Raw genomic sequence first — 20,427 nt, forward strand, 5'->3', positions numbered from 1 at the left:
GTGGCGGTATAAAGTATGCCACGAAGCCTCCATCCATGAGCAGAGAGGTCTGACTGCAGAAACGGGGCTTGTGTGCCGCCATTAGGGTGCAGCGACTCGCGCCCGAGGAGCTCTCGCTCTCTGCCCCCGCGCTAAGAAAACCACCCAGTGCCGTGTATAACGACTCTAGTGCACGATGAACTGCTGCCCAGCGGTATTCAAACATAATATATGTCCCATGTGCTGTGTAACCCGGGGAGGCCCTGGACCTATTCAGACAATTTTAAGTCATTTGTATCCATTTTACTGAGGATTTGGAATGACGTGGGCGTCTTTTTCCCGTCATTAAGGGGATGGGGCGCACCTGAGAGGCGGCGCAGGTGCGCCCGAGAGACTCTAGAATCCAGGCCTGTCCCGTGTAGGACCACACACCTGAGGAGGTCGAGCGAGTGCTGTGTGACGCGTGAAAAATAAACAGTGCGCACCTTTAACTGTTCCATTCATTTAGAACAGGAGCGAAATAAGTATTTATTAGGACAAGTGCTTCACTTTATTATTTTATAAGGGGCTCTCGGCGTCGCACCTGCAGGTGCGTGAACGTTGTCGGGTAGGGGAGGCGGGTGCTAGGAGAAACCAAGGGGCGCTCCCCGCGGTCAGGTGCTATTCCTGGAAAGAATACACGAAGCTCAAGCGTCACTCACCCCCCCACAACCTGAAGAGCAGGTTCTGCCGATGACAGGGCCCGCCCGGGCGCGGTGGAGGTTCCGAGACCGTCTCTGTGTTCGGAGTTGGCGGAGCTTCAGCTGCTGGACCCCCAGCGCCGAGACCCGGCTCAGGGGGAACCCCAGTCAGAGAGAGATGACCCTGCTGTGGGTTCTGGGGCTGGTCCTCCTCACCTCAGGTAGGCGACTGGCGAGATGGGATGTAAACTCTTGTGAACGTTGCGCAGCGCGGAAAAGACCTCGGGTGAATGGTTGCGGGCAGAGAGAGGACAGGGTTCTAGGGTTGAGATGAGAAGGGGCGCTCAGAAAGGTAATAAATAACCAGTCCAAAATGGCGACTAATCAATCTAGAACACAACGGCAAGCTTTATTAATTAGTTTGAAAATTCAGAGAAAAATGTTGCAGACTAAAATATGTTTCATTTTAATTGTTTATGAAGTTTCGAGCAATTCATAAAAGTGTTCAACAAACATGTCACGTACATGCCAAGTGGCGTGAAGCTGAATGATTAAGGGGCTTGTTAAAAGGGGCCAGGAAGCCTTCCCTCGTTACATATAGGAGTATTCGTGTATGTATAGGAGTACTTGGTTTTTGACGACCGGTCAGAAAAAGGTATGGACTCTCATCCTTTATAAACTGCAACGGTATGGGGAAGTGGATGTGACGAATCAACTTCCGGGGTACCAGTAGTCCAGGGATGAATTTCGGTTTCTAAACCATCAATCAGCCCCACAGCTCTAATAAACCAGAAGGGATCTGAAACATATTGGAATAACAAGCAAATTACAAACCTGCTTGTCCAATTTTGGTAACGCGGAGGGAATGGCAGGCTTGTCTCTGAAAGTTCGTGGATCGTTGGTTAGTTGCAACACAGCGAAAATACAATCATTACGCAATGATAAAAGGAGTCTCCAGTCAAGGTTGCATTAAAAATGTCTACTTTATTAATCACAAGAGACAGTCTAACAACAATACGAAATACAACTCACCCTGTAAAGGAATGCAGAGGACAGACCGTTTCAAAGAAGGAAAGGGGATGCACTGTGGATACTGACAGATGGTTAGTCGGTATGGTTAATAACCACCATACTTTGTTAAGGTTACCTGGCTTTAGCACAAAGGGAGCAACAGGTCTTAAAATATCTCTAGGGGGCTTCTGGGAAGCACCAGGGGGACACAATCACCATGTACCTTGTGCTGCAGATGTTCTTGGTTCTCCGCAGGGTTGAGTCGCCTTCAGGGCGTTTTGCAGGCTTCTCTAACAGAGTTCGAGATGGGAGTCACCTGCGGGTATCAGGCAGCAAGATGGTACGGTGAGCAAAGCTGGACGAATGGCTGCAGGCGGGCCTACACAGTGGCTCCCGGTCAGGAATTGATGTCTCAGTGCTGATCGGCAGTTCGGAAGCACTGGTCGAGATGACAACGGTCAGTGTTGCCATTAGTTGCAGTTCGAGGAACTTGACTGGCTCGAAAATGTCCATTAAGGCGGACTGCAGTAGTTGCTGGTCGAGGCACTCCTCCCAGCTTCTTCAATGGGTTTGTGTCGTCCTTTACGGCGGGCGACCCAAAGCTGAGGAGTGTGTTGCAGGCAGCTGCCTTGCCCTTGGTTGTAGGTTCAGAAACCGTCTGGCACTCGCTGTCCTAGCTTTTTTTACTGGGGTTAAGGGCAAACCAACATGAGTGTTATTTTAGGCTGGGATATGGCCATGCAGCAAAGAAATATTGCCTTACTCTGCCATTGCATTTTTCACTGATGTTAACGGCAAAGTCAACATGAAGAGTGTTCTTACATGGTGGGGTAGGAAGAAAATATGCAGCCAGCAGTAACATATCTTCATCCCATGGCATGAGATGTTTACTAGCAATTAGGATAAAAGCCACCTTGAGTGTTCATTTTGTATTTATTTGTTGGGCCTAATTACAAGTTACTACAGTACTGGTAAGCTTGCCGGGACCGTAGTTACGAACCGGCAAACTACGAGTTCTGCTCGTGGGTGCCTTTTTTTCCCGACAGGTCTGGCGGGAGTAACAGCACCCGCGAGCAGAGCATGTCGGAGGCACTGGCACTATTCTGAATGGTGCATCCGACCCCCCCTTTCCCATTCAGCCCTATGGGGCTCAAATAGGAATGGGGAGCATAGAATTCCGGCGCCCGCAAATGGGCAATTACCGGGGCCGGCTGGGCTCTAATGACCCGGTAATTGCCCATTCGCGGGTGCCAGAAAAAATTGCAAGTTTGGCGGCAGCCTGCCGGTTTTACCGGCAAGGCTACCGCCAAACTTGTAATGAGGCCCATTGTCTCATTAGTTTGAATAAACTCACATGAGTGTTATTACATGGAGGAGGGGTAGGGGGTCCAGGCTGTCTGCCCCAATGAACTCCCTTCACCCCTCCTCCACGTAATGACACTCAATGTGGCTTTGCCCAAAAATGTGAGTAAAACATGCCATGTTACTGTAACAAAACTTCAATGCTCCAATGCCCCCGGCCTCAGCCTCGCGCGCGCCCATTCATTACCATTCACCGACCAATCGCTCCCCATACAGCTTCTCTCACAGTCACTCACACACGGAGTCAGAACATTCGTATTGCATTCTCCACACGTGTACCCAGAACATTCCCACAAACTGCATTCAGAACTGGGCCCCACGCCATCCGTAATCCTGCCTTAAAAAATTACTTATTTCTAACGTCTTAAGCCCCCCGACACCGCTGGAGCTGTGTGGCCCCCGTTATGCCAGTGGAGCAGACAAAGGTAGGACTCTGAGGCCCTGATTTAGCATAGCTCTCAACCATTTGTGTTGCAAAAGCGGGTGAAATCACCCAATTTTGTTTTTGGCGGGTGAGTCGCCCATTGGAATGAATGGGCGTGCAAGAGGCTTGGCGGGTGAGTCAGCCCTTTACAAGGCGGGTGACACCCGCCAAAAGCGTGTGAGTTGAGAGCTATGGATTTAGAGTTGGGGGCAGTGGGGTGTTCTGCGTGCACATGCAGTCTGTCAAATTGCAAAATGTATGCAGCCTTCCACTGTGCCCTATTTTAAGGTGGGGTTGAGTGTGAGCTTGAACGAACGCAAGCAGCGTGGAAGAACGTTAGAAAAGTGACGTTCCTCCTCAATGCGTGTGCCGCAGTGAAGCAGCGCTGCGTGATGTGGCGGGGCATTGGGACATCACATTAGACGGTTAATGTACAGTTTTAGTCAAACTGTAGTTTTGATTGGTTTACATGGTTATCTGAAATGTTACCATAAGACAGAATTAAAATAAATTAAATTTTTATTTGGATAATTAAATAAAAGTAAAAATGAAACACATATTTGTCAGTTTTATTCACATTGCAGTTAATCACCCCAAACTAAATGAAACTGCTGTTTGACTAAAATTGTACATTAACCATTTTTTGATGGGACAGTTCTCCCGTCCATTCAGGATCAGAGAAATCCCATAATCCACCCATAGCCCTGCCCCCAGGGCTCCATTGCTGTCCCCACTTCCCCAATTAGACTGCCAGCTTAGCAGCCAATGCCCTACCTTAGTGGTGAGGCCTGGGATGTCATTTGGGGGTGGCTAGGGGTGTCACTCGCAGTCGCGGTCATCACCACGACTGGCGATTTCTTCCGCGTTGGAGTTCGAGAGGACGTAGAGGAGGATTACTTTAGTCCTTTTTCTGTGTTTCGCTCCGCAGCTCCGAACGCGGGACGCGACGCTGCCGGGAGTATTTAAATCCCCGCCTCCCGGCAGGTCATTGCGTTGCAACCCTCCTCTGTTGTTTACTTTTCGACTCTGGGTCCTTCGCTCTTCCTCTGCACCTCGCTTTGGAATTTCTCAGGGGATTTTCCCCTTGGATACTTTACTCCGGGGTTCCAGCTTTTCAGAACACCGTACTTGTTTCCTTTTCTTCTTCGCCGCCGTCCCTGGGCGGCACTAGCTGTGCTTTTCTCTGACGGGCTCTCGTGCTCTCTCTCTCTCTCTCTCTCTCTCTCTCTCTGTCTCTCTCTCTCTCTCTCTCTCTCTCTCTCTCCCACTTTTTCTCCTGTTCCCTCACCTTGTCAGCGTGAGGGTTCCTTCCGTGCTCCTCCGCAGTGCCTTTCTGAATCATTATCGACCTCCACTGCAGCCTCCTCAGCCGCTGCCTTCTCCGCCTGCGCTTCAGGCCTACAGCTATTGTTGGACTTGGACATTTATTGCCCCCGTCAGTTGTTGGAGATCCTTCGCTTCCTTCTTTTCATCTGGGAACAACTGGCCCTCACCGACAAGTCTTGGCACCTCTTATCAGGGTTTTTTCCCCTTTGCGGGTTTTTCCCTGCATTTTCTGGCTTGGTCCCGGAAAGGAGGTCACTGTGCCGCTGTTCTCACCCAGCGGCCACAGTGGCTTCTCCCCGTGACAAGCACACGCACCAGAGAAAGGAGAGAGACTACCTGGCACATCGAGGACTGCAAGGAACCATTGACTCGGAAAGCTCAGGTGAGGAGAACGTGGGCACAGGGGAAACTCAGCCAAGGGTACTTGTCAAGTCACAGATTGCAACGCCAAAGAGTATCACGATGTCAGCTGAAGAACAGGTCCAAGAGCTGTGGAAGGCTTTTCAAGCTATGTCCCAGGAGCTACAAGGGGTCAAGACTGAAAACGCTTTGCTTAAACAAATGGTTACGGCTAGGGAACCGACTCCCTCGGAATTGCCACCCATGGCGCTGTCCTCTGGGAAGTTTGATGGCTCCCCCAAGAAGGTGAAGGAGTTTCTTGAAGCAAGCCTGGTTCATTTCACGTTCAGACCTCGTACCTTTGCTACGGATCAGGCCCGGGTAGGTTTCCTGATATCCAACATGACTGGGAACGCTCTGTCCTGGGCCACCCCATTGGTGACTAGTGGAAACGCCATTTTGCAAGACTATTCGGGGTTTCAGAATCTTCTCAAACAGGCCTTTGAACGACCCGAGCTCTCCTTCACAGCCTGCGAAGATCTGTTGGATGTCCGGCAAGGCTCGTTAGATGTTTTATCATATATTTCCTCTTTCAAGACATTAGCAGCCGGAGCAGGATGGCCCGAGACAGCACAATATGCCATTTTCAGAAGAGGACTGAAGGAGGAAATTAAAGACGAACTGGCCAGATCTCCTCGTTCTCCTACTTTCTCAGATCTACTTTCTGCTGCACTTCATATAGAGTATCGCCTTCAAGAGAGAAGAGTTGAACGTCGGAAGCAAAGGATTCTTGGCCATATCACAGACCCCTCTGTACCCGTTCTCCCTAGTCGCTCTACTAACATCGTTACTGAAGAACCCATGCAGATCGGTGCCACCAGGGCGCCCTTGTCTGCAGCTGAAAGACGTCGCAGAAGAGAGAAAGGACTGTGTGCCTACTGCGGATCAGATCAACATTTTCTCAGAGACTGTTCAGAGCTGTCCAATAAGAGGTCTGGAAACGACTACCCTCGGCGTCAGTAGGGACAAGCGACCGAGGGTCTTTGAGCAATCTTCATCGTCCCTATGTCTCTCTGTCAGTGACCTCCTCTGAAACCAAGGAGGACTCCAGACTGATGGTCATTCCAGTACAGCTCAACCTCGGAAAACATCAGGTGGAGACACTGGCCCTATTAGACTGTGGCGCGGCAGGAAACTTCGTTGACACCCTGTGGGCAGACAAGGTGGGTCTCCGTAGGATTCCCCGGGCAGAAGGTCAGAAGGTGGAAGGTGTGGACGGTTCACCTTTGTCCTCAGGTCCCATCACCCATACCACCGAAGACCTCTCCTTGACGATTAACCAACATAAGGAAGTCATGAGTTTTGATATTATCAGGGCCGCCCATTTCCCCATCATATTGGGCATTACTTGGCTCCGTCGACACAATCCTCTGATCAACTGGACGGAAAATCAAATAAGTTTCAGTTCCCCGTATTGCGCAACCAACTGTTTTTTACTGGAAGGTCGAGCTGATCTGCAGCCAGTCAAGGTGTTTTCCAACAACCATGTTGGTATCCATGCTTTATCCAATTTCTGCTCTGGCTTCTCTGAGGTATTTCAGGAGTGCCTCCATGCCAGACTTCCACCCCATCGGCCAGAGGACTGCACTATTGATCTGGAGCCCAATGCCTTGGTTCCGTTTGGAAGGATGTTCGCTCTCACCCAAACCGAGAGACAAGTCCTACGGAGATACTTGGATACCAACATGGAAAATGGTCTCATTCAACCTTCAAAGTCTCCAGCAGGAGCCCCTTTGTTTTTCATTAAAAAGAGAGATTCCACCGATCTTAGACCCTGCATTGACTACAGGGGCCTGAATACAGTGACGGTCCGTGACCGGTATCCGATGCCCCTTATTACGGACATTATTGAGGCGGTGCAAGGTGCTCGAGTATATACCAAACTGGATCTTCGCAACGCATACCATCTGTTGCGGATTGCCAAGGGTGACGAATGGAAAACCGCGTTTCGTACTCCCCTGGGCCTATTTGAGTATAAGGTTATGCCGTTCGGTTTGGTGAACGCCCCAGCGGTGTTTCAGAGGTTTATGGATCGGATGTTCTCTGACATGCTTTCTATCTCGGTTATCATCTATTTAGATGATATCTTGGTTTTTTCCCCTAACATGAGAGAACACATCACACAAGTACGACGAGTTTTGGAGCGTCTTAAGGTGAACAATCTACTGGTCAAAGAGGAGAAATGCAGATTCGCTGTACCATCGGTACATTATCTGGGATATGTTCTATCAGAAGGAGGGATAGCCATGGATCCTGACAAGGTACACGTTATTCTTGACTGGCCGGCCCCGACCTCCGTCCGGGAGATCCAGCGGTTCCTGGGTCTTTCGAATTACTACAGGAGATTCATTCCTAACTTTTCGGAGGTGGTATACCCCATCACCCGCCTACTCAAGAAGACGGCCTATCCTTTTTCCTGGTCTACTGAGGCGGAAAAGAGTTTCTGTTATCTAAAAACCCTCTTCTGCTCTGCCCCGATTCTGCAACATCCCAACCAATCTCTTCCATTTATTCTGGAGACAGACGCCTCTGCCATAGCTGTCGGAGCAGTGTTGCTTCAGTCCTTTAACAATGTGGAGCATCCGGTTGCCTATCTCTCCAAGACTCTTTCCCCCAGCCAACTCAACTACTCGGTTCTGGAGAAAGAATTGTTAGCAATGAAACTGGCTTGTGAGGAATGGAGGCACCTTCTCATGGGTGCCCGCCATCGGTTCCTCATTCGCACCGATCACAAGAACCTAAAGGCTTTACAGGACATGGAATGTTCAAACTCCAGACAAGCCAGATGGGCCTACCTGTTTTCGCAGTACGACTTCCAGATCACGTACATCCCTGGGTCTCTCAACCGTCTGGCTGATGCTTTGTCTCGCAAGGATTCCCACTTGGAAACGGTAGCTGTCAAGTCTGAGCCAATGTTCCACAGAAATCGGATCCTAGCCATGGTGAGTTCTTTTCTTCAGGAGGTCAAGGCAGCTGTTGCGCAAGAGGCTCCTCATATCTCTTTTTCAGCTGATTCCCCTTTCCAAATCAAGGACGGTTGGGTCTTCTACAAGAAGAGGTGGTATATCCCTGAAGGGTCGTTGCGCCAGAAGATCCTTAAATGGTGTCACGACTCTCGTCTAGGCGGACACAGAAGCGGAAATGGTACGATGGAACTTATCTCGAGGTCATTCCTTTGGCCCAACATCAGGAGAGACGTGTTCAACTACGTAAAGACCTGCCCAACTTGTGCCAGAATCAAATATGCCTCGGGGAAGCCCCTAGGACTTCTCACCCAAGTGGAGATACCAACTCGCCCATGGGGACTCATCTCCACGGACTTCATAGTGGTGCTTCCTGAGTCTGAGTCATGCAAATGTATCATGGTTACGGTGGACTCTCTAAGCAAGTTAGCCCATTTTTCTCCTCTTCCTGGACTTCCCTCTGCCACCAAGATGGCAGAGACGTTTGCCCGAGATATCTTCAAGCTTCATGGCCTCCCCGACAAAATAATATCCGATCGAGGAAGCCAGTACATTTCCAAATTCTGGACAGCTTTGTGTTCTCGTTTGGGAGTGGAAAGGGCCCTTTCCTCTGGGTTTCACCCACAGACGAACGGCCAAACGGAGCGACTCAACGCAACCTTAGAGCAGTACTTGCGATGCTTTATATCCCAGCGTCAAGATAATTGGGTTTCTCTACTCCCTACTGCAGAATTCGTCTACAACAACTCCAGGCACACTGCCACAGGCCTATCCCCTTTTTTTTGTACCTACGGGGTTCACCCGCGTTATCTAATGCCCGAGGTGCCCAGGTTCTCTAACTCTCCGACTGCAGAAGAGGTGCTAAGAGATGTAAAGGAGGCCAGGGACAGTGCATTGCTAAGCTTGAAGGTTTGTAGACAGCGGAATAAGACTGAAGCCGACAAACACTGCAGGGAAGCACCTTCATGGAAACCCGGGGACAAGGTGTGGTTGTCTACCAGATTCCTTCCCTGATGGACAAGACCTTCTAAACTGTCTCCGCGGTTCTTGGGACCTTTCCCCATCCTCTCCAAGGTCAATCCTGTTGCCTACCGTCTAATACTCTCTCCATCTCTCAGACGCATACACCCTGTCTTTCACACCTCTCTTCTTAAGCCCTACTACTCTGATCCACATCACCGGCCTCTCAACCGGAATCTTCCTGTCACTGCTGCCAACCAGGAGGAATACGAAGTTTCTGCCATCCGCGATTCTAGATTTCGTCGTGGCCGGTTGGAATACCTCCTGTCATGGAAGGGCTACCCGGTATCGGAGGATTCCTGGGAGCCTGCTTCTCAAGTCCATGCCCCTCAGCTGTTGGCTAGGTTCCATCGCTTGCACCCGGGTAAGCCCGGGTGGTTGCACTCTAAGGGGGGGATACTGTCACTCGCAGTCGCGGTCATCACCACGACTGGCGATTTCTTCCGCGTTGGAGTTCGAGAGGACGTAGAGGAGGATAACTTTAGTCCTTTTTCTGTGTTTCGCTCCGCAGCTCCGAACGCGGGACGCGACGCTGCCGGGAGTATTTAAATCCCCGCCTCCCGGCAGGTCGTTGCGTTGCAACCCTCCTCTGTTGTTTACTTTTCGACTCTGGGTCCTTCGCTCTTCCTTTGCACCTCGCTTTGGAATTTCTCAGGGGATTTTCCCCTTGGATACTTTACTCCGGGGTTCCAGCTTTTCAGAACACCGTACTTGTTTCCTTTTCTTCTTCGCCGCTGTCCCTGGGCGGCACTAGCTGTGCTTTTCTCCGACGGGCTCTCGTGCTCTCTCTCTCTCTCTCTCTCTCTCTCTCTCTCTCCCACTTTTTCTCCTGTTCCCTCACCTTGTCAGCGTGAGGGTTCCTTCCGTGCTCCTCCGCAGTGCCTTTCTGAATCATTATCGACCTCCACTGCAGCCTCCTCAGCCGCTGCCTTCTCCGCCTGCGCTTCAGGCCTACAGCTATTGTTGGACTTGGACATTTATTGCCCCCGTCAGTTGTTGGAGATCCTTTGCTTCCTTCTTTTCATCTGGGAACAACTGGCCCTCACCGACAAGTCTTGGCACCTCTTATCAGGGTTTTTTCCCCTTTGCGGGTTTTTCCCTGCATTTTCTGGCTTGGTCCCGGAAAGGAGGTCACTGTGCCGCTGTTCTCACCCAGCGGCCACAGTGGCTTCTCCCCGTGACAAGCACACGCACCAGAGAAAGGAGAGAGACTACCTGGCACATCGAGGACTGCAAGGAACCATTGACTCGGAAAGCTCAGGTGAGGAGAACGTGGGTACAGGGGAAACTCAGCCAAGGGTACTTGTCAAGTCACAAGGGGTCGCAACTGCGACCCCAGGCATTCCCCGTGCAACCCCTGGCACTGCCTCTGCGACCCCTTGGGGAGGGCTCGGATTTCAAAAAGAAATGATTTCCGTTTCGGTTATCATTAATGTAAATAATTTATTTTTGAAGTTAGAGTGGCTTGAAAAAGAAATGATTTCATTTTGAAATCAGAGGCCCCCGCCCCCACAGGACATAGACGGCTCCGACTCCTGTGCTCCTGACAGGAAAGAGCTGGTTCCTTGCATGCGCTGGAGCATGGGAGCCAGAGTCATGGCTGCAGAAAAGGAACAACAGATTCTGGAAGGTAATGATCTATATTTTTATATGTAAGTCTATATTTTACATAAGGCACGTGTGTATGTATCATGTAATGTGTGTGCATGATGTTTGGGTGGCTGGGAGTGCTTGTGTGAGTGAATGGTGAATGAGTGCATGTGTAAATGAGCAAGTGGTGTGAATGTGTGTGTTTGTGTTAAATAGCTGGACTACTTACTGGTAATCTTTATTACTCCTAGTAACACTCATCCCCGTCCCATTACAGGCCTATAAAGCACCCTGCCTTATACATGAGTACTGGGACGAGGAAGAGGTACGTTGAGGTAATACTGGGCCGTGGAGTTGATTCTGGGGTTTGGAGCAGGAGAGTGGAAGTGAGAGGGACGTGTGGGACAGGAGAGGGTGTGCTAATACATAAAGGTCATCAATTATTAGCAGCCATGATATGTATTAGTGGCTAGACTGGCATTTTGGTACAGTCAGTCTAGTCATTTCTTACTGTGGCATGACATATTTACTAGGCATGTATAATAAAGCAAGCATGATAAGTGTTATTACCTGTCTAGCCTGGCATTTGGGTGCAGCCAGTATAGCCTGTTCTTACTCTGTCATGGCATATTTTATGGGCACTTATAATGAAGTAAACATCATAAGTGTTATTAAGTGGCCAGACTAGCATTTTGGTGCAGTTAGTCTAGCAATGTCTTACTGTGGCTTGACATTTTGTACTGGGCATCTCTGATAAAGCAATCATGATACGTCTAATTACCTGGCTAGACTGGCATAGACGCGATCACGTCATCACGTGATACATCAAACACGAGATATTTTGCCCAAAAATAAAAACTAAATGAGGGCATAAGAACATCAGGTACAATCGACAAGAAACACGATTATACTCTTTTAGCAAAGATAGTCACAGCAGGAAAGACAAGTCGTATCATTTCCTGACCAAATGGAGGATCAGCTATCACGTGATCGAATTGAACACGTGACCGCATCTCCATCCACTATAAAAGAGGAAGGCAAAACAGGTAAGCACATCGGTTATCAGGCCAAAAGCGGGATTGTTTACAGAGAACGAGAGACACAACTCAAAAAAGGGAAAGAGCCAAAGGTGAGTAAACAATAGACTGTCTTTAACATATAGGTATATCTTTTTGAACTGAGTCAAGACAGTATAAAATGACAATTGTCCCTCTTCTAGCTTTGCATCTAAAAACCATAAATTGGGACAGCTTTAAAACGAACAACTTTTCCCAAAATAAAAACTAGACAAATATAGCGGCACAGGGGAAGAAACAAGTGTAAGTGAAAGAATTCTGATTATTTACAGGTTTTTCGTGCTTGCTACATGAAATGTTTAATCATCCTAAAAAGCAATCAAAGTTGAAACCGCCATTGTTAGAAATATTTGCAACACATTGTCAAGAAATTCTGAATCAAAAAATGTTTCTTTCTATTTTTTTCACTTTTTAGACATACAATTGTATTGCTAAAAAACGTGTAAAGTCCCTCCTGATGATCTATCTGAAAAAATAAGATAGTGAAACACGTGTAGAGGGCATAGAATTGGAAACATGAGTGCATAGAATTGAAAGCATTGATTTATCAATTTGGAAAATAAAATTTGTTGTGCTGAGGGCGCAAGACATCTGGTTCCTGTCTTTCTTTATGAAAAGACAACATTATTAAATTGAGCATATAGCCTGATCAGCTTCAGGCTCAAGGTTAACCACAAGTGCTGCCCAGCAACCAATTAAGCAAGAATAAAAACACCAATGGAAAAATAAGGCTCGCCAAGGAATTGTGTAAAGCTGAACACGGGGGACTTTTTGGACCCTAAAACCGAATACATTTGGGTGCAGCTAGCTTTTTCTTACTGTGGCATGGTCCATTTTTCTGGGCATCTATAATAAAGCAACCATGATAAGTGTTAATACGTGGTTAGATTGTCATTTTGGTGCAACCCATTTAGGTATGTCTTACTGTGGCATGGCATGTTTTACTGTGCATCATCAAGGCTACAACAAACATGATAAGTGATATTACATGTCTAGCCTACATTGTGCAGCCAGTTTTGACATGTTTTCTTATTGTGGCATTGTAGTTTTAATAGCAAAGCGGTAAGATAGCTCAGCGCGATCTATGTGATTTGCAAATTTGCAGGTTCAAATCCCGGCAAGGCCAACTCAGACTTTCGTTCTTCCAAGGTTTATAAATGAGTACCAACTTCGGTTAGAATGATAATTATATTTAAATGTGTGTTATGTATAGTGCTCTGGCGAAAGTGCTATATAAATAACAAATCATTATCAGGACTCAAAGCATTAATGCTCCTGTGCATTGTTGGTGACTTGCATCGATTGGACTTTTGGATACTGTAATATCGTGGCAACTAGCAATGTAGGGGCTCTACTTATCATATAATGACAATACTTAACATGAAGTTCTAACTGGTATAATAAGGAAGTAACTGGCTATACAATGCTGAAGTGGCATATGCATGGCAGTGCCTCGACCTATGTTGACTCTTTCAGGTATAGCCCCATCATATCATGACCCCAAATATGGCATATGAAGGCTGCCCCCTTGTTAAAATGTTGTTGGTATCTAAAAAGTCTGATTTAGTACCTATTTGGTATTTTAAAAATTGTCCATTTATGTAATATTTTTTTATATCCGCAAGCCACTTCCGGGGATGTCACCAGAGTTAAAGATGAACTGAAGCCATCCAGGTCAAAGGTCATGTGACAATCACTTCCTGCAAGGTCATCAAGTGTGTGATTTCACTTCCGCAACCCCAGGCATTTTGGTGAATTGACGTCCTTGGGTGGCAGGCTGCTACATCCCAAAATCCACCACATTTATAAATAATTCCCTACTCTTAATCAAGTGGATTTTGAGTGGGGATCACAAAAGTACTGGTTGCTATGACGCCCTGGCATGGGTGGCAAGGCACATCGAGACCAGCACTTTCCACAGAGTGAATGGCACTCTTGTAAGTAGAGTCGTTCACTCTGCAACTTTAGATAAGGTGCTAAGTCTAGTACCGGCTTCAGCGACTCTAAATCGGGGCATGAGGCAGAAGCTGGGGACAGAGCGGCACTCCCCCCGCATAGCAAAGTAAGGCAGTTTTAGGAAGCAGACAGTCTCAGGAAGCAAAAGGAAACGCATGACCACCAGGAAACCTTGGAGACCTGATGCCAATACACCGTAGATGCATGTTCCCAGTTTCAGACAGCAGAATCAAACCGACAACCTCCAGGAGCCGCAAAGAACAGGTACCACGGAGTGCTGATCCAGGTGAACAAACAGATCCAAAGCTACCCTATGCCTGCCCCTACTTGCACATGGGCTTGACAGACATCCGGATGCCGAAACAACGTGACCGGCACCATGTTTCTTCACAAGACATTCCTATGAAAGTGTGTAGGGTCCTGCAATGACCCCCGAGTTCGCCTGCTTCTGCAGAAAAGAGTTTATCCCAGGAATAGACGTTTTCCAAGCTTTCCAAAATTTCAGATGGTTGCCAGTCTTCCTGATATTCCATAGAACAGATGCTTCATCAGAAAAGCAGTGTTTGGGCCATTGCATAAAGTTGTATTTGGGAGACACTAGCTGCATCAGATACGCAGAGCGCAAATGGCAAGAAGGGGTGTGTTTAAGAAAAAGTGGACGCCATTGGTTGTAAGCATTGCAGTCAATGCTAAACGTGTATGTGATATGATATGATATGGCATTTATAACGCGCCTATACACAAGTGTTTCAAGGCACGATGAGGCAAGGGAGGGGAACAAAGGGAGGACAGACAACGATCCTACTAGGCCAGGTGTCATTCGGATCGAACAAGTGCGTGGGAGGGGGGTAGGGACAGTGCAGTACATGGGGGGGGGGATAACAATAAGTAACGGCCAGCTTGTGGCAATTTCGTGGGTACGTGCAGACAACAGGTGTCAAGGGCTGGTAGGGGGGACTCTAGGGATACAGAAACAGTCCCCAAGTGCAGGGGTTGCCAGGTGGGCAGTGCAGGTGTGTGACGCTGGCTACTAACACAGGTCGGAACTGGGCCCGAGATCAGAGGCTGTCCAGGTGGCCAGTGTAGTTCCGGTTACAGCCAGGAGGTCAACAGAGGAGAGGAGGAGAAAACAGCAGAAGCAAAGAGAAAGGTTTTGAGGTGCTTCCGGAACCGGAGATGGTTCTCCTCAAGTTTAAGGGAGGCAGAGAGGCTGTTCCAGATGGAGGCAACAGCCGAGGAAAGAGATCTACCACCAACTCGTTGCTTGGAAAAGCGACTGACACTGACTGAGTTGGAGGCGGATGAGCGGAGAGCCCGAGAAGGAAGATATTTAGGGAGAGAGAGTTGAAGGTATTGAGGCCCCAGGCCCCAGAAGGCCTTGTCGACGATGCAGAGGGTGTTGACCTTAATCCTCGCAGCCACTAGGAGCCAGTGCAGAGATTTTAGTCCTGGAGAGATACGATCCCTGGGCTTGAGGGCAAGGGCAAGTCTTGCAGTCCTGTTCTGGATAAATTGCAAAGGGCGGAGAATAGAAGCAGGCAGATTTAAAAAGAGTTTGTTGCAGTAGTCCAGCCTAGAGAGAACCATAGCTCTGGAGACAGTGAGCATCTGGGAGAAGAAGAGGAAAGAAAGATGCCCGGTTACTGGAAGCCACGGTGATTGTTTAGGAGATGAAGAGGTGGAGGATGCAGGGGCATTTTTTACCTCCCAGAGACGTTTAAGAAAATATTTAAGTAGATCCACCATGTACTGCATTGCTGACGTCCAGTCTACATGAGATAAAAGCATTTACTGGCTGGACAAGGTGGCTGAGATTGAAAAACTTGAGAAGACTCCTAATTTGCCAGAGATTGCTGAAGCAGGTGCCTACCACTTTACTTGTTAGTATTATTTTTATTAGTTGATTATCAATTTCACCCCCAAGGTTACGTACATCATCAGTGGTTGAGATGGGAGAGAAGTAACAAGAGCAAAAGGCTGGACAGAACAATTCATCTTTTATTGCATTGAATTTCAACCTGTTTTTCTACATGCAGCTGTTAACACATACCCAAGAAGAAATTAAGGTCGGAGATGTAATGTCCGTCCAGATATTATAGGATTTGGATACTGTAAAGGATGAAGAGTAAGACTCGGACACAGTAACACGTTTCAGTATGACATAGGACCTTTATTGTCAAAATGATGAGAGGGGTTGTGGAAATCCTACCGGTCCCTGTCTATGAGGGGTTTCCCTGCCTCAACAAACCTAATGATCGACTTTGTCAGGATGTTAAACCAAAGAGAGTCCTCGGTCATGTGTCCAAAAACCCTAAACTGACCCTTGCACACTAAACCTTAAACAATGTGTACAATGGGATTTCTGTAAACTCTGCACTCGTAGCTTTCTTTCAGGGTTCCAAACAAAGTTCTAAGGTGCATAAAACAAAAAAGGAATTAGAAGTTTCCCGAGAGGAAGAGCTCCTCCCTTCCCATATGTTTCTTCAGGTGTTTCACTCTCTGTCTGGTACCTACGGCAAAAAGATCAAATAATGTTCACTGTTACAAAGAGCTCTCCACTTGTGTCTCTTTGTTTATACAATATTTCATCTCACAGTTTCAAGGGGGTCGACTTCTCCCACGAGTTTCTCCACTTATTATGCTCCCACAGTTTTAGGGAAAATAACTCTTTCCCTTTTGGTTCTTTTGTTTTTCACCATCCAATATATTCCAGGAGGTATAAGCCTTCCATTGAGTCTCTTTTAAACATACAGGTTTCTTGAATCTTGAGTTTATCTCACATAACCCAAAGGGGTATGGTTCTTCCCTTTTCCTTTGACTGTACCTCTTTTTACCCCTGGTGTACACTCTTGCCAGGGTATTCTGACTTTATCACTAATTCTTAAAAGGGGTATGGGTCTTCCCTTTTGTGTTCATCCTCACTGTTCCACGGTTTCAGGTTTACTTCTCTTCTTACTCCTGGTTTACTCTCCTGCCAGGATATCGCAATTCTGTTTCTTGGGTGTGGGACCCAGACTCGCACAGTGCCTGGTTTGCTCTCCTGCCAGGATATCACAATTCTGGTTCTTGGGTATGGGTCCCAGACGTGCACAGTGGCTGGTTTACTCTCTTGCCAGGGCTCTATATCCTTTCATTGGTGTGAGTCTAAGACTCAATGTTTGCCTGGTTCACTATTCTGCCAGGGGTTTTCCATTCTCCACTCACTCTTTCTCTCATCTAAGAAATAATGCTTTTCCAGTATTGGGTCACCAACCCTTTCTTCACACTGTTTGTATTCGTATCAACCTCTCTCTCCAAGTATTGGGTCACCGACCCTTTCTTAACATTGTTCGTATTTGTATCAATATTTCTTTCCAAGATTTGGGTCACCAACCCTTTCTTAACATTCTTCATATTTGTATCCGTTCCTCCAATTACTTTAATTGGGTTTTCTCGCGCTGTTAATTATATGCGACACTCGCTCTCAAGCTCTCCGTTAACCCACTCGCTGTCAGGTCTTACCGGACAGCTCTGGTGTTCCTCACGTCCTTCTGTCTTCTTCTACTTCGGTTAGCTGACTGGGGGTGCGTCATGTTAGCCGTTTGGCTCCCGCTTTATCTTCCTTTGCTTCTGGTGGCTCCAGCTGCCTATAGCCATAACGCGGTGAGCTTCTCTTGGCCCGGTCTCTCTGCACGCTGTTTTCATCAGCCTCCGCGCTGTTTTCCACAGTGTGCTCACCTCTGGCGTTCCAACCAGCATCCGCACAAGCTGTGTTCCACCACAGTCTCTGCTTCTCCCTCATATTCTGTTCAGCTGTGTGTGTGTTTGAAACTTCCCTGCATTAGTTAACACTTTCTAAAGACTAGAACGCAGCATTTGCTTACAACTTCTGTTTATTCTCTTTGTTCCATCCCTCTTCCTCATCTCAGTACTAAGAAAAGGGAGGGGAAGGTAAATAAGGTTGGTGGGAATTATTTATCTGCATCACAATATGCTACACAGGCATGTTGAAAAGGCACATGGGTGTCATTAAGAAAGGTGCTTGTGCAGATAGCCACCCCCAGGGTCAGTCAGGTACCTTCTTTCTTTCCCTGACCATGTTAGAGAAGCTTCCCTCCAGAGAATTAGTGATGATGTTGCTAGAGTTGGTACAGTATCCTCGGCTTAAGTAAAGAACCTATGCTGTAGTTTGGTTAGTGGCTAGAGGAACAGGTTGAAAAGCAACAGTGATTGTAAATCTCCCTGTGGAGCTCCATCGATAATGGCAGTAGGGGAAGATCAGAGCCCTCTATAGTCATGGATTGGATTGTGTTAGATTCCTAGCATGGAAGTCCCTCTTGGAGAATGATAGATCCAGCAGGAGCAACACTCCGGCATGGTCGTTGTCTACCATTTTCCAAATGACATCAGTTATGCATGGAAGTAGTGAACCTGAGGCAGCTTGCTCATCTAGGATGTTGCTGGTTTCCACATGCATTGAGAGCTGATTGGTTACCACTGGATCCAGAAGTTAGAAGGGTGCATTGGGCCAGCTCCTTTCAGTTTTGGCTATTAGGTGTCGCATGTGAAAGTCTGCACTATTGTATTCAAGTGCAGATTTTAAGTGCACAATAGGGAGGAAGGGGCATATGATGAGTAGAGGTGGGGGAGCCAGAGATGTCATGGGTAGGGCCGAGCCTAAGGGTCAGGCCTGGCTCTAGGAGCCCACCATTGGCCATGTATCGAAGTTGGTACCCATATGTACCTCAGAACGATGAAAGAGAATAAGTTAGTCCTGCCGGGATGAGAACCTGCAACCTGCATATCACACACAGATCGCAGCAGCGGGCGCTTGCATCGTGAAGGATGTTAGCTTGCTCCTGGAACCAGCCCAAACACCACATGACACCCTCCCTCCTCTCTCAGGTTCCAACTTTATGCGACACATGATGACCTCAGTCTGGAAAAAAACCAAGTCAGAATATAACATTTGTATTTATTTGAAAATGAATATGAACGAGTAGTAATTTTAGTAAAATGGAAAGAATGCAAGTTGTACATCACAAACACACAGAGCACGAAGGCTCACGTTCCTAGATATTCACAAGCTGTAGTGCCACATCAAGGACCCCTCTCAGCCTGGCCCCTCATCCTCTCTGAATGGCAATGGACTGTCCTTTCTCCCTCTGCTTGGTCAGCGCGTAGTTGAAATATGGCAGACCACGGACCTCTGCAAGGAGTATGCTGTTGATTCTGGGCACCCCGCATGTGCAAAGTGTAAGGCCCACAGATGAGTCCTTCCCCCCGCATTGGGTGCAAAGCTTTTATTAGGTAGGCCTGTCACTCAAGGTGACGTAACTTTTCTCGAACTTGTAGTGCAAAACATGTTTTCTGGTTGAAAAAACACAATTCTCGTCCAAGTTGCTCTTCCCCATCTCCCATCTCAGAGCCTAGTTGCAACTGGTAAGTGTTTCACTGGAATACATCTTATCAGTGCCTGGATCAGCTTGTACTTAGCTTGCTTTTCTCGTACGAACAGGTGTTTACAATTGATGGTAGAGCAGCTCTTGCGAAAGCAGAGTGTCTCAGTGAAATCCGAATACATCTTTTGTGATTAACCCCTATTGAGCCTATTTTGTGCTTTTCCGTTTGAATATAGTTCACTAAAATAGGTGCCTAAGCACTACTGTGCCACCATATAATGAAATATAGTTTAAGATTTCCAGAATTCGGTATTCTCTTCTAATAAGCTATCAGCTATATTACCAATACAGCAGGCTAAATGCCTGATATGCAGCAGGGTTAGCTCAGTGGATTTATGTGACTACGCAGGCTTTGCTCATTACATTACCGCGCTCAACCCGCTAGCTATCTTACCAGCTATGGTATAGAATTAAGACACTACCTGTTAATAAATAGAGTGATGGTGACCTTAACTGCTACTAAGTACGTTTGCAGGACATATATTTTGTGCTCGTCCACTGCATTTTCATGGACAGTGTTAATGAATCCTTAGTGCCTGCAAAAAGTGGGAGGGGGGGCAGCAATTCACCAACATTCAGAGATGGAAGTGTAGACCATTGATACGTCTTACCAGTAGTTCTTTTATTTTTTACAGAGCATACCTTTAGTTCAAAGGCTCAAGAAACTCGTCCTGGGCGTTTTCTTTTTCTCCTGAGCCAAAGAATCGGCTCAGGCCGGACATTCAAGCACTGCCAGTTTCCCAAGTCTCCGCTAGGCAGACACACACACAGCGTTCGTGGCTCTGCAGGTCGTTCAGGTGCTCAGGTTGCAGACACATTTCTTTTATCAGTGGCCGAACCTTTCATATGCATGATGGAACATTTCCAACTAAAGGGCTCACAAAGCACCAGTTACCTTTCAAATCTGTACTAGTTGAAGTGAGCAACACAACGCGCCCATTTAAAGATGTGTTTATATCCATGATGTCTACTATCTTGATGTGCAAAACAATAAAGTTGCTTTAAGTCACAAATTAAATGTTTTCAACATCATGAATAACCTACAGAAAAGCATAGAATGTGGTCTGCGGCATCACAGCAACACAGTGCGGCCATTGTAAAATAGCTGCGCTGCGAGATGCAGCTGCAGAACAGGTGAATGCGCAATTCAGGAAGTCAGCAGAGTGGTGGAGAAGGGCGTGCTCTGCCGGGCAGAGTAAG

The 20,427-nt window shown here is 47.5% G+C and overlaps 1 protein-coding gene across 1 annotated transcript in view; it reads left to right on the top strand.

Annotated features, from left to right (window-relative positions):
- Positions 1–681: 681 nt before the first annotated feature.
- LOC138580938 (chymotrypsinogen B-like) overlaps positions 682–20,427 on the top strand; it is a 137,173-nt gene continuing 117,427 nt past the window's right edge. Inside the window, exon 1 of the mRNA XM_069651872.1 lies at positions 682–880. Within this exon, the coding sequence (XP_069507973.1) occupies positions 712–880 (169 nt within the window). The 5' untranslated portion in view covers positions 682–711. The remainder of the gene's footprint in view (positions 881–20,427) is intronic.

The sequence above is a fragment of the Ambystoma mexicanum genome, chromosome 3p (assembly GCF_040938575.1).
Source record: "Ambystoma mexicanum isolate Mex_15411 chromosome 3p, UKY_AmexF1_1, whole genome shotgun sequence".
NCBI lineage: Eukaryota > Metazoa > Chordata > Amphibia > Caudata > Ambystomatidae > Ambystoma > Ambystoma mexicanum.